Below are 13450 nucleotides of genomic sequence, written 5' to 3'. Positions count from 1 at the left end.
TTTGAGTCTCAGATATTTGGTTTTAATCGCATTTCTGGATGATACAATTGACAAGGCATCAGAAATTGATACGTATGCAACGGTAGACGGGGTTGGCTCTGCCCTCCCCAGTTCCTGGGCTCAGCTGGGTTTGGGCTCCACAATCACTGGGGGTGGGGTGGGTGGGGAATTGGGACTCATTTGGGTCGGAAACTGGAGAGATGGTGGTTTGCACATGGATGTTGTTTCTCCCCTCGCTCTCTTTGAGCACTTTATCCCTGGATTCGAAGCAGATGCAATCATTGCTAATATTCAAGTGAATGATGATAAAACAAATAAAGTAAGAGCAAATAATATAAAAGCATACAGAGAAAGAGCGACAGACACAGGACTCGAGGTGGGGAGTATAGCTGTCTTTTAAATGGGAATCACGGTTTTAAGCATCCTCCAGGAATTAAAGGGGAGCACAATGTAATTTGGGGGCAGACATGTAGCCATGAACATGTCACACACCACATTGACATGACTGTATGAATACGTGTGTGCATGTGTGTAACACGGATTAGCCATGACAACCGCAACATTATATCCACAAGGTGTGTGTGTGTGTGTGTGTGTGTGTGTGTATCCAGTTTTACATAGGTAGCACACTCTGGGGTTGCCTCTGTGTACACATTCACATTTCTCTTCAAACAACTGGTCAAAATGAGCTCCGTAAATACTAACAGGTTGCTAACTAGTTATTTTGTAGATAACGTACCGTTTATCGGAACTCAACCTAAACACAGAATAAAAAAGTGAAAAGAAAAAAATCAACACCATGTGGAGTGTGCGTGTGGAATGGTGAAGGGAAGGAAAGAGGGGGACCAAACAAACACGGTCAGGTTCAGAGCAGGTGTCCCACACCACTGTGCGCACGGGAAGACCCGCAAAAGGGGGTGTCCCGCTGCAAGGGATAGAGTCTATCTCAGTTACCACACAGCTCTGGGTGAATTATACAAGCTGGAGAGTCCACAGACTTGCCTCAGTTTACCAGTTCCTTGGAGAGTTATGGACCCAGCTGGTGTAAGTTAATGGACATCAGCTGTAGTGCTGAATGTACTACGTGCCTGAGTGGGTGTGTTTCCTCAGGGATTTCTGTACTTCCTTTTAGGAGATCTCAGACATCACCAGATGGCAAATACCTCATTCATGCCTCTCATTTTGCAGAAATGCCTCCTCTCCCCTTTCCTTCTGCAGAAACTCCTGGCCTTTGACCTCCTCCCACAAGGCTGGGAGCCTGAAGGTCCGAACCTCCCTCTCCTGTCACCCTCAAAATCTCCCTCCCACCCTCCTCTGGGCCCCTCCAATTCAAGGCAGCAGCCCAGCCCAGGGGAGACTCCCCGCAAAGGGTGAGATGCTGCCCTCCCATCTCCCCACATCTTTTCTCCCATCCCAGCTGGCAGGGACAAGGCAGTGGCTGGCAACCAGGGTATATAGATGGAGCTATTCAGGGCCTAGCTTAGGTCTTCATGTCAAGGAGAACATCTGGAGGTCTGGTCCTGGGGCCACGCTGATAGAGACATTGGAATCCATAGTCTAAAAACATAATTTAATGCATTGCGGTGGGTCTGAGGCAGGATGGAGTTTCCGTTTGCTGGGATTCTGCTGAGGGTGGGATTTGGGCTTATAGACAGGGACATTTGCACAAGTATTTCAGGTCACAGAGAAGGACGCCCCAGGGAGCGCGTGCTCACTTTGGCCTCCCTCGGGTGGCCCGGGCTGGGAGCCCTCAGTCTCAGGGCACTCCTAGGAGGAGGGGGACTGGAAGAGGGCAGGCGTCCCTCCGGGCCTGTCGAGTCCAATCAGGTTTGCAAAGTCCTCGCTGCCGCCTCACCGGGGTTCAGATTCACGCTCATTTCTCCGCTCTGGCGTCCCGCTCTCCCGCCCTAGGCTGGGGACAGAGACCATGAGCGCAGTCCAGAGCGTGGCGAGTCGCAGACACACTGAGGTCGGAAGCGGGGCAGGAAGGACAGCAGGGATGTGTCTTTTCCAGCGATGTCAGGAAGCGGGAGTGGTCCTCGCCAAGGAACAGAGGAACAGAGCGCTCCCACTGGCATAGGGCGGCCAGAAGCCACCCCACCTCGCGCTCCTGGCGCCTCTAATCCGGGTACAGAAGAAAGCCCGAGAACGTGCTGTACTTGTTGTTGTTGCCTCCATGAGCCTTCCCTCCGTCCAGCTTCACGTACACCTCGTCCCCTGAATCAAGGTGCAGCACCACGCTGTTACTGGCGTAGTCGTAGTTCTGGTCGGCGTCCTGTGCGATGGCGCTGGCCCGGACCTGGGGGCGAGCGACCACAGCGGGTGGGCCCAGGCACCTGCGCTTGGGCCCTTGCCTTGTCCCCCACGTGGCGCGCCCCCTGGCCGGCCTTCCGCCTGCAGCTCCAGGGTCCACTCTCCCACCCAGGCTCCACGCTCTCTCTCCAACTTAGCCAACTCCTTCCCGGTCCCTTACGCTCCGCAGTTTCCAAGTCCGGGAAGGAGGGAGAGAGAGGGCTTCGTGGACATTGACCCAGCGGGGACAGGCGGGAAGCAGGGGCCGGGGCCGAGAAGAAAGGAGACGGGGAGGGCACAGGGGAGAATGGGGCGCACAGAGAGCTAAAGAAGAGTGAGGTTTCCGAGAAGCCCACGGGGCTTCAGGCGGGTATGCAAATAGCGGGGAGAGTGCAATTTAGGTAGCGGGGTCTCGGAGCTCTGGGAACGCAACCTCGGGAGCTATGGGATAACTGCGACCACGGCGCACCGGGAAACGGGATGCTACCGTGCGCTCCCTGCCGGGGCGAGCTCGGGCGCTGGCGAGTGGGGAGAAGGGAGGCTGGGTTCCCAGGCGGTTCGGGGCTCAGGGTGGGAACGAGGGTCCGCGGGGATCTGCGGGGGTGGAGGTGGGAGTAGGGGTGTCACTGACCTGCCCGTTCTTGCAGAGGTCCGCCCACATGCTAGTGCCGTCGCCGCCGCGCATGAGGATGTGGTAGGTGAAGAAGTAGATGCCCCGCACCTGGCAGCTGAACTTGCCAGTAGTGGGGTCGTAGTGATTGCCGAGATTGGTGACCACGTCGTCGAATCTGAGCACCTCGTAGCCCTCATGGGGACTCTTCAGACCCACATAGAAGGCGATCTTGGGACCGCTGAAGGCGGCGTTCAGCGCGCCGGTCACTTCGCCCTCAGAGTCGCCGCCGCCCCCGGTTCCGCCACCCACCACCCCGACACCGCCTGCCGCGCCCGCCGTCAGCTGCAGCCCAGGCAGCCCGGGCCGCCCCGAGTCGCCCTTCTCCCCCGGGGGACCCCTGGGTCCAGGTGGGCCCGGCTCTCCCGGGGGTCCCCGCGGCCCCGGCTTGCCGGGTCGCCCCGGGTCGCCCTTGGGTCCCTGGATGAAAGGGGGCGGAGGGTTGACGCTCAGGTCCTGCATGACTTCCAGGGCGGTAGTGCTGGGTCCGGGCGGTGGAGCCTTGGCGCCCGCGGGGCCCCCGCCGGGTGCCGCGCTGTACGGGTCGCAGATCATGCGGCAGGTGCCCATCATCTCGTAGTGCGCCGCCCCGGGGGGCGCCGCCTGCAGCAGCAACGGCACGGCGATAAGCAGCCCCAGAGCCATGGCCAGGAGCACGCCGACGGCCGCCAGGCAGGCGCGCCGCCGCCGCTGCCACAGCCGGGAGGCGACCGCCACCAGCTCCTCCTTGCCGCCCGGGGAGGGAATGGTCGGGCGGCTCAGGCGGCCCCGCTCCCCGCGCTCGGGGGCGGACTCCGCGGGTCCCGGCCGCGCCCCCGACGTGGCGACCCCCTGCTCCGGGCGCCCAACTACTTCAGCAAGAGGCGCCCTGGCCCAGGCGCGGGTGGCTGCTCAGGAGAACCGCGGAGCCCGGAGCGCATGGCCGGGGGCTCCCAGGACGAGCCCGGCGCCCCACGGGTCCCGGCCGCTGCGGCCGGGGAGAGCCGGGTGCGAAGGCGGCGTCCCGCGAGGGCTCGGCCGCGCTGCCTCCTGCCCGGCTCGCCTGGCCTCGGCGGGGATCCGTGCGCAGAGAGGGCGCCGGGGCTCCGCGGCGCGCTCTGCTCTGCTCTGCTCTCCAGCTGCTCGCTGGCTCTCGCGCGGAGGGGGGACCCGGCTACCCTGACGTAAGGAGTCCGGGGCTGAGCTGCGGAGGCGGCGAGGAAGCAGCGCGCGCTGCCATCACTTGGGAGACGGCGCCCTCGTGTCATCAGCCTTCGGTGCTCCTCCTCTCCGGCGGCTCCCTCGGCAGAGACGGCGAGGGTGCGGTTCCTCCTGGCGGCGCCTGGGAGCCACAAGTGGGCGCAGCGGGCGCAGCCTGGGCCCAGCTCCTCGGGCACACCCACTGGCGGCCACACTCACGCACCTTCACCCACGGCACACTCACCGGCGCCCACAGGCACCTCTACGTGGCCACGAAGGCACCCGGAATCCCGACGCCAGCAAGGTCCTTCGGGGGTCACCTAATCCACCCCCTGCCTGCAAGCAGGAGTAGACTTAAACCCCCTCAGTCCCATAAGCCCCAGGAGAGAACTTTCTGAAAACCCTTCTGAGTTACCTCTTCAGAATGGAATAAATCTCGCTTCTGGAAGGTCTTTCACGTACCTAGCCTGAGGACTCCAAGCTATCAAATAGGCTTCAGAAGAGCAGCCCACCAACTCTTTGAATGACTCTTTGAAAAGCCCAAAGTCCCGAAAACAAGAGTCTACTAGCCTTAGCCCCTTTCTTCTACCCAAGGAAGGTCTGGCCCTTGCAAAGTTCATTTAAATCCAGATCTCTGACACCCAGCACTTGACGGTAACCTTGGTGCACTCAGCTCCCACTCCCAGCCAGCCACTACCAGCAGATCCACAGACAGCTGCCTTTGGACATCCCCAGCTCCCTCCTGCTGAGGTGGGTTTAGTTATTTAAAAAAGAGTCCAAAGCCGTTCTGAGCCAGAGCTGTGGCACCTGATTTAGAGAAGAATTATCCATCTCTAATGCAGCTTGTGAAAATAAAGCAAGGATGGGAGGTGCTTCTGTGTATTGGTAAGACCTCAGACACCAAAAGCGCCGTCTTCCCTAAATGTAAGGCCAGACACTATAAAACTCTTAGAGGAAAACATAGGCAGAACACTGTATGACATACATCACAGCAAGATCCTTTTTGACCCACCTCCTACAGAAATGGAAGTAAAAAAATAAAAATAAACAGATGGGATCTCATGAAACTGAAAAGCTTTTGCACAGTAAAGGAAACCATAAGCAAGATGAAAAGGATGGGAGAAAATATTTGCAAATGAATAGACTGACAAAGGATTAATCTCCAAAATTTACAAGCAGCTCAATATCAAAAAAACAAACAACCCAATCCAAAAATGGGCAGAAGACCTAAATAGACATTTCTCCAAAGAAGATACACAGATGCCAACAAACACATGAAAGGATGCCCAACATCACTAATCATTAGAGAAATGCAAATCAAAACTACAATGAGGTATCACCTCACACCAGTCAGAATGGCCATCATCAAAAAATCTACGAACAATAAATGCTGGAGAGGGTGTGGAGAAAAGGGAACCCTCTTGCACTGTTGGTGGGAATGTAAATCGATACAGCCACTATGGAGAACAGTATGGAGGTTCCTTAATAAACTACAAATAGAACTACCATACGACCCAGCAATCCCACTACTGGGCGTATACCCTGAGAAAACCATAATTCAAAAAGAGTCATGTACCACAATGCTCATTGCAGCTCTATTTACAATAGCCAGGACACGGAAGCAACCTAAGTGTCCATTGACAGATGAATGGATAAAGAAGATGCGGCACATATATACAACAGAATATTACTCAGCCATAAAAAGAAACGAAATTGAGTCATTTGTAGTGAGGTGGATGTACATAGAGTCTGTCATATGGAGTGAAGTAAGTCAGAAAAAGAAAAACAAATACCGTATGCTAACACATATATATGGAGTCTAAAAAAAAAAAAAAAAAGGTTCTGAAGAACCTAGGGGCAGGACAGGAGTAAAGACACAGACCTACTAGAGAATGCACTTGAGGACACAGGGAGGGGGAAGGGTAAGCTGGGACGAAGTGAGAGAGAGGCATGGACATATATACACTACCAAATGTAAGGTAGATAGCTAGTGGGAAGCAGCCGCATAGCACAGGGAGATCAGCTCGGTGCTTTGTGACCACCTAGAGGGCTGGGATAGGGAGGGTGGGAGGGAGACGCAAGAGGGAGGAGATAAGGGGATAGATGTATATGTATAGCTGATTCACCTTGTTATAAAGCAGAAACTAACACACCATTGTAAAGCAATGATACTCCAATAAAGATGTTAAAAAAATTAAAAATTAAATTGCTATATGATCCAGCAAAAAAAAAAAAAAAAAAAAAAAACCCTGTCTTCTGGTTCTGCTCTCACCCTGTCTGTGACTCTGGGTGGGTCGTTCCCTTCGCCAAGACTCCGTTTTCCTGAAAGGGAAGCTCTTGCCCCAGCTCTCCCTGACGGGGGAATGCGCCAGGCCGGGCCTGGGAGGAGAGTCAGTGGCTGACGTCAGTGTTTGCCAGAGTGTCAGTGTCTCCGGAACAACCGTGCTCCTTCCTGAGGCTATTGCTTTGAGGAGAACATTTCATTGATCAGGTATTGTGTTCTCATGGGTTACTTCAAAATGCATCCTGTTTCCCCTCCCCACTACACATTGGTCCAGCCTCTTCCTTTGTTGGTGTCTCTCCCAGGGCACAGCAGAATATCTGGCACCTGGTAGGCCCTCAGTACAGGTTCCTGGAAAAGGTGACTAAACCTAGCTTGAAGCAAACTTGACCCAGGAGATAAGGGGGAGAAGGGACTCATTTATTGGGCACCTACTACGATGCATCAGGTACTTTGTAGTTGCTGCTTCACATACTCCTCCCAACAGTCCTACGGATTAGCAATCATTCTCCCATTGTTCAGATGAGAAGACAAAGGCTTTGAAAGTGTGAGGCGCTTGCCCAGCGTCCTCCACCATATAACAGAGCTGGACTCCTCCTGCCACCCAGACCAGGGGCTCTGAGAACCTGGCAGTGAACGTAGCACTGGCCACCAGCTTCTTCACTTGTCTGCTGGGTCCTCGGAGCCTTCCCTTCCTTTCCCTAGGGCCGCCTCTAGAACTAGGAGTCACAGTGATTCCGGGAGCCACACTGCCTGGTTCCAGTCCTGGCTCTGCAACTTCACATCTGTGTGACCTTGGGCAAATTGCTCACCTCCCTGGGCCTCAGTCTCCATGTGTGTAGAATGGGAATGACAAATGTCACTTCCAACTTATTGAGAGATTAAATGAGTTAATTAATACAAAGGCCTTAGAACAATAGCTGGCTCAGTAAAGGTTCACTGTTATTATTAACTACTGGTAATTTGGACCTCCACCATCATGCCTAAGACCACCACTAAAGTGAGACCTGTGGGCAGTAAGCACCTGTGGGGTGGGGAAAGTGGATTTATTTAAAAAACAGAGAGACCCAAAGATCGTCCACACATCCTATCCTTCTCAGAAGCATTTTGAGGAGGGGGACCGCACCACCCATCCCACATTCCCCTCAGACTGCCCTGCTCTGGCTTCCCGCCCTCTAACAAGACTGCCCAGTGTTTTCAGTCACCAGCTCCACCTGGACACATATTTTCCAGGCATGCATTCACTTTGAATGCCTCAGCCCTGCGGACCACCATCCCCCAATTTCAATGCTTTTGCCCCTGCAGGATCTGAGCAGGGGAAAAGTAAGGAGGGGCAAAGTTTGCTACTCAGGCTTTTACTTTCACAGACCTCAGGCAAAGCAACCTTTCCAGGGGATCAGCATTCCTGGGAAGAACTATGGACTTGCAGGGAGGAGGGGTCCTTCCCAAGGCCAGCCCTCTCTCCCAAGGGCAGGGACAGCAGCAGCTCGAGTAGGTGGAGAGCTGGCAGCTTCCTCCCCGCCAGTCACATGAGTCATGATGAAGTCCTTCCCCTGCCCTCCCTCCCTCCCTTCCACGTGGCAGAGCCAGACAGAGTAGCTGGACACACCTCCTCATCTGCCTGGCTTCTGCTCTCCCGGGTGATGCACGTCATCATCGGTGACTGTCTTCTCATTAATATTAATGATGACCTTTATTAGCATATTGCCTTCCTTTTAGACTGTAGTTTTACATTTCAAGGTCCAGCAGTGACTCAAATCTGTCCCCAAATTGCCCTTAGTGATCCAGTCTGCGTTCCTTCCACCAACATCCATTGACAGTTTACTATGAGCCAGCCAGTTCACCTCCACCTTCTCAGGTCACAAAGCCCTTGTGGTCTGTGACACAGAGTTTGACATTTGGTCATGCACTGTCTTATCTGCTGCTTTAATGACTCCCACCGGCAATGAGTCCCACTCTTCATTCATCTGCACTACAGTATCATCAACCTGGGATGCCTGTCCCCCCTCATCCCTCTGGACTCATCCCTGGACTCAAGTCCCAGCTAAGTCCCTTGTCTGAAGTCTCCCCTAACCTCTCCCCAAGCAGAATTGACAATTCTTGCCCGTGTACCCTTAAATTACCTTGAATGTATATACTCCTGCCATCACGTATCACGCAATCAAACATGTGTTTACTTGTTAGCCTCCCCAACCAGGGTGTGAGCTCCAGTAGGGCAGAAATCACACCATTTATTAATTCATGCATTGTGTCATTCGTTAGTCTCACAAATATTTATTGACCCCTATTGTATGCCAGGCAAGGTGCTGTGTGCTAAGCGTGCAGTGGAGAACAATACAGGTGTGGTCCCTTCCATTCTTGCTGGCCTGCAAGACTTCCTTAACCCCGTCTACCTCTTTCTACTTGTGTCATTTGAGTTTGCATCAAAAGAGCTGCTATCTGGCATGGCTGTGTGTTGGCATGCTTTCTTTGAATTAGACTTGTGAGCCTACTGGACTGTAAGCTCTTTAGAAACATCATCTTGAATACATTGGCCAATCTTTTGTCTCCATCCCCAATGGGAAGGGCATTATGATATGAATTCAGAGAGGTAGTCCGAGACCACATCACACAAGATCTTAAGGTCAAAGATGGGAGACACTTGAGCATGTTTATTTGCTAATGAAAATGGTACAGTATGAAGAGGGAACCAACAATCAAGAGAAAGCTGGGATAATCCAATGCCCGAAGTTCGTAGTAACTGACTCATTAGAGGAGTTCAATAAAAATTTTATACCTTTAACAATAATAATAATACGTGATATTGATTGAACACTATGGCCATGCTCTCTATCAAGAATTTTAGGTATATTAATTCTTGTAATGTTCTGTGAGATACGTGCCCGTGTTTTACAGCTGAGGAAATGGGGGGAGGGTGAGTCTATATATTGACAAGTATCATTAGGGTATGTAATTTTCCCAACAATTGCTCCAGGTCATGTTGGAATCCAAGACATGTATCTCCAGATCTGGAGCACCAACCATAGGTCACTCTGGCTAAAGAATTCATGTGTGTTACTTTTACCTCCCAACTATACTGTAAGCCTCTCAAGGGCAGGAACTATCATGAGGACACAGTAAGTGTTCAGTAAACATTCACAACTTTTGATTATTTTATATTGCTTGAAAATGTCACTTATGTTAGTTCATGTCATGATTTGCAAAAGGAGGAAAAATTTTTAAAAGATAACTCTTTATGATGGAAGAGTAAGAAAGGAGGGAGGGCAAAGAAGGAGAACCAACTTTGTCAGCCACACAAGTTCCTGTTAGCCTCTGCAAAAACCAGAGTGGTTTTTCTCCCTTCCTCCCTCCCTCCCTCCCTCCCTCCCTCCCTTCCTTCCTTCCTTCCTTCCTCTCTCCTTACCTCCCTCCCTCTCTCCCTTTCTTCCTTTCTTCTTTCCTTATTCATTCATTTATTTGCTCATTCATTCTCTCAGTAAGAATTTTATTGAGCACCTACTATAGGCAGAATGCTGTGCTATGCTGGAGTGGGGTGGAGTAGGTGGAAGCATGGAAGGGAGAATTCAAGATGAGGTCCTCGCTAAAGAGCTTACAGACTAGTTGGAGGGACTAACAACTAGAAAGCTCCCAAGCTTTGATATAAGACATCATTTAGGTGGTGTAGACAAGGGTATAGACAGGAAAAGGCTTCTAACATCAAGGCACTGTGGCCACGACCCTTGAGGAAGTCTGTCCCAGGAAGAAGAGACAGAGAATAACCTTAAAGGACAGGTGAGATTTGAACTGATCAGCGATCTGGGGGTGGATAATGGAGGTCGAGCCTTCTAAGGGGTGTTTGGGGAACAGTGAAGAGGCTGGTCTATACAGAGCAGAGGGGACTGTGCAGGGCTGTTGTAGACAGTAAGCTGCACATGCTACCCTTCCCAGCAAGCCCCCACTCCCCACAAACATTGATTACTCTGCCCTCTAGCTCCATTTTCTTTATGGACTTTCCGGGGATATGATTGTAGGCATTGCCCTGTGCCTCTCTTTATATATCTAGTCCCCAGCCCCTCACAAGTCTTTCACTGTGTTTATTGAGTGATGCCTTTGAAAGAAAGATAAGGGAAATAACATTTTCTACTCTCTGCTGGGCCCTGGCCTAGGTGTTCTTTCAGGTATGGGTACCACAGCCTCTCCCGGTCCTTTCAGGCAGGAACACATGCCCACAGTCGCAGGCCAGAGGGTGCGCGAGCCTGAGCACACAGGCTCCCGCTGTTCTGAGAGGCTGGGCCACTGTGACCTGAGGGCTCTGTTTGCATTTCTAGCTCCTGAGATGCTGAACGGGGAGGAGGAGAAGCATTCCAGCCTCAGCCTCTGAAGATATTCCGACAACCCTACTCAGGGGCCAATGAGGAAGTGCCCACCGGGCCCATTAGCCTAGAAGCAGCAGCAACACATATGAGTCAAGAGGGTCAGCCAGTCCCTGATCCTCGCCTGGATCTCGCAGAGACTGTGGCTGGAGCCCAGATTATCCCTGCTTTGAGGAGCTGCCCTTCACTGTGTCTTCACAGAGCTGTGGGTCTGTAGCTATCCCTCACCTGCCTTCTCCAGGACCCAAGTCCCCTGCAACACGCCCCGCTGCCAAAGACAGCTCTCTCCCAAACCCCAGGGGATAGTGATTTCAGCTGGGACTCCCCCCACTAAGCAACAATGTACCAGCCATTCAAGCCACACTGCCCACCCTTCTTCTCTCAGTCCTCCAGCAGGCACTCCAAATATTCATCCATGCAGGAAGTATTTGTTGAGCACTTACTATGTGCAAGATATGGGGGATACAGCGGAAAGCAGAAACATCCCGCCCTTGCTGACTGAGTACACGTATACAGATCACTTTCCCAACCTCCTCTCTTGCCGTCCTGATAACATCCACTAATGTGGACCTTGCCTCACTCAAGCCGTCTATGCCTGGGGCTGGGGTAACACATGTGACAAGTGACAATCTTGGATGGCCTTTGCAGCATCCTGCTTCTCTGAGTGACTTTTCCCCTCTGGGAGCCTGTATGTTCTTCAGGCAAAGACCCCGCCATTTAGTCTCCCCATCGCCACACGGCTGGCCCCGGGACTGGCCACTCAACATGCATTTGTGGGACGGAGCAGAATGAGACAGGAAATCCAACGTTGCGTGTGTTTTTCTCTGGGCAGCACAGCAAGCCACCAACAGCCCCAGAGGCCACCAGAGAAGTGTGCTGTCTTGTCTGTGGGGTTTTTTTGCAAGCTTGTGTGTACCTCGTGCTGTTAATAAAGCAAGTTTCCACGTCCTGAAAACATGCCTATGGATTGCCGACGGAAGCAGGCTTTGGATTCAGGAGTTCATCTGAGACTATAAGGGTTTCCCCTAGAGGGAGACGCAGCTCTTTGTTTATGCAGATGTAGAGCTTGGCCATGGAGCAGGGCCCTCCTCCCTCTGCACCAACATCAACGGGGCAGCTACCCCAAGCTCAGCACTGAAGATACTTCCTGGCCCTGAAAACACAGACAAGGCAGGACATCAAACAGTACACTGCCACAGTGTTCCTGGGACCTCAGCCATCTCTGTGAACTCCTGGAGGATGTGGGTGTATCTTCCAGTACCACCTTCCAGTGACTTCCCTTATCACCATCTTCTGAGTCCCTGGCAAGCGTTTCTTTTCTCTAGGACCCTGTGTTTGTTCATTGATTTGACGTGAGGGTGGGAGCGGGGTGTGTGGATGAGAGCAAGTCCAGCTAAGACCCCATCTCACAGTGCAAAAAATACCCTGTGATCCTATTAAAATTCAGTCCCGCCCGTGCCTATCTGCTTCTGGAGCAAGGGAAGTCCAGCCCTTCCCCAGGGTGCACGTGGCAGGCCTGCCGCTGTCCGTGGTGCTAATGGCTGCAGCCGCCAGACTTCCCTTGTCAGGAAGGGATCAGGTTTCAGAAATCCAAGAATTAACTCATGTTCCCAGACTTGGACGGGAAGCCGTAGTTCTGTGTGGAAATATTAGAACCTCCACACTTGCCCTCTCTCTCCAAGCCTCACCTCTGCACAGGAGACTTCCCCATTGACTGGGAAAGAGGTTGGGTAGCTGAGAGGAACTGTTTTTTCCTCTCTGATTCCCTACTTTCCTTCCTCTTGGCTATTCACTCTGTGTGACCACGCTGACACACACACACACACACACACACACACACACCATGAAACATGGCAGTAAATGAGGCAACCACTAACGCTCTCCAACAGTCACTTTTCCTCTCAGCCAGGAGGGAGAGAAATCAAGCAGAAGATTAAAAGTGCAGCTGTGACAATACCAAAAGGGCTTCCTCCAGACCCTAACAGTTTTTTCTTTTCTTGCATTGTAAAGTATGTGGAAGAAACACATGGTCTTGGAAGATTCATTCAGGGAGAGCTGCAGCACTGTGAGACGATGGTCACCCGGCAGGCCTGATGGGGGACCGTCAGGAACCAGAAAAATCCACCAGCCCCCAGCCCCCTGCCAAAGGGTTCAGCCTCTATTGGAGTCACTCTTAGGGATAAGGCAACAATTCTCAAAGGGTTTTCCATGAACTCATTCTTGAAAGAAAACAAAAAAAAAATGTATTCCTGTATAAAATTGATTTGGAAAGCTCTGAGTGGAAAAATTTGCATGTGTATGTCTGCTTAGCTGATGCACTTTCTAGAACTTTCACTGGGCCAATATTCACTATTGCTATTTTCCCTTGACCAGATTTTATGTACTGACTGGAGCATAGATTCTAGAACATTCTTGCTTGAGTTCCAATCTTGGCTCTGCCATTGACTGTGTTACCTTGAGCAAGTTCCTTAATCTCTCTGGGTCACTGTCTCCTCGTCTGTGAAATGGAGATAATAACACTTACCTCAGTGTTGTTGTGAAAGTTAAATGAGTTAATACATGGAGAGCTCTTAGAAGAGTGCCTGGCATGTAGTGAGCCCTAGAAAACCATCGCCTACCATTATTATTACCAGGGGCCCTGATATGTGTGAAACCCAATCTGGGAAATGCTAGGTA

At 52.1% G+C, this 13450-nt stretch overlaps 1 protein-coding gene across 1 annotated transcript; it reads right to left on the bottom strand.

The window, feature by feature from the left end:
* Positions 1 to 1593: 1593 nt before the first annotated feature.
* C1QL2 (complement C1q like 2) lies at positions 1594 to 3693 on the bottom strand. Its single transcript, XM_004276500.3, has 2 exons — positions 2924 to 3693; positions 1594 to 2299 (listed from the first exon to the last, which is right to left on the bottom strand). Exons 1-2 carry the CDS (start codon positions 3605 to 3607, stop codon positions 2120 to 2122), a joined length of 864 nt encoding a protein of 287 aa, XP_004276548.1. The 5' UTR covers positions 3608 to 3693; the 3' UTR covers positions 1594 to 2119.
* Between the last annotated feature and the right edge of the window lie 9757 nt (positions 3694 to 13450).

The sequence above is a fragment of the Orcinus orca genome, chromosome 7, assembly GCF_937001465.1.
Source record: "Orcinus orca chromosome 7, mOrcOrc1.1, whole genome shotgun sequence".
In the NCBI taxonomy this organism is placed as follows: Eukaryota; Metazoa; Chordata; class Mammalia; order Artiodactyla; family Delphinidae; genus Orcinus; species Orcinus orca.
The sequence above is the reverse complement of the archived record's forward strand: the minus strand, read 5'-3'. Positions and strand labels throughout refer to the sequence as shown.

Excerpts from the sequence above, each read along its gene's own strand:
- C1QL2 (XM_004276500.3), bottom strand. The coding sequence starts at position 3,607 with ATGGCTCTGGGGCTGCTTATCGCCGTGCCGTTGCTGCTGCAGGCGGCG. Across the intron at positions 2,300-2,923 it reads ACCTCTGCAAGAACGGGCAG|GTCCGGGCCAGCGCCATCGC; the intron begins GTCAGTGACACC and ends GCTCGCCCCCAG.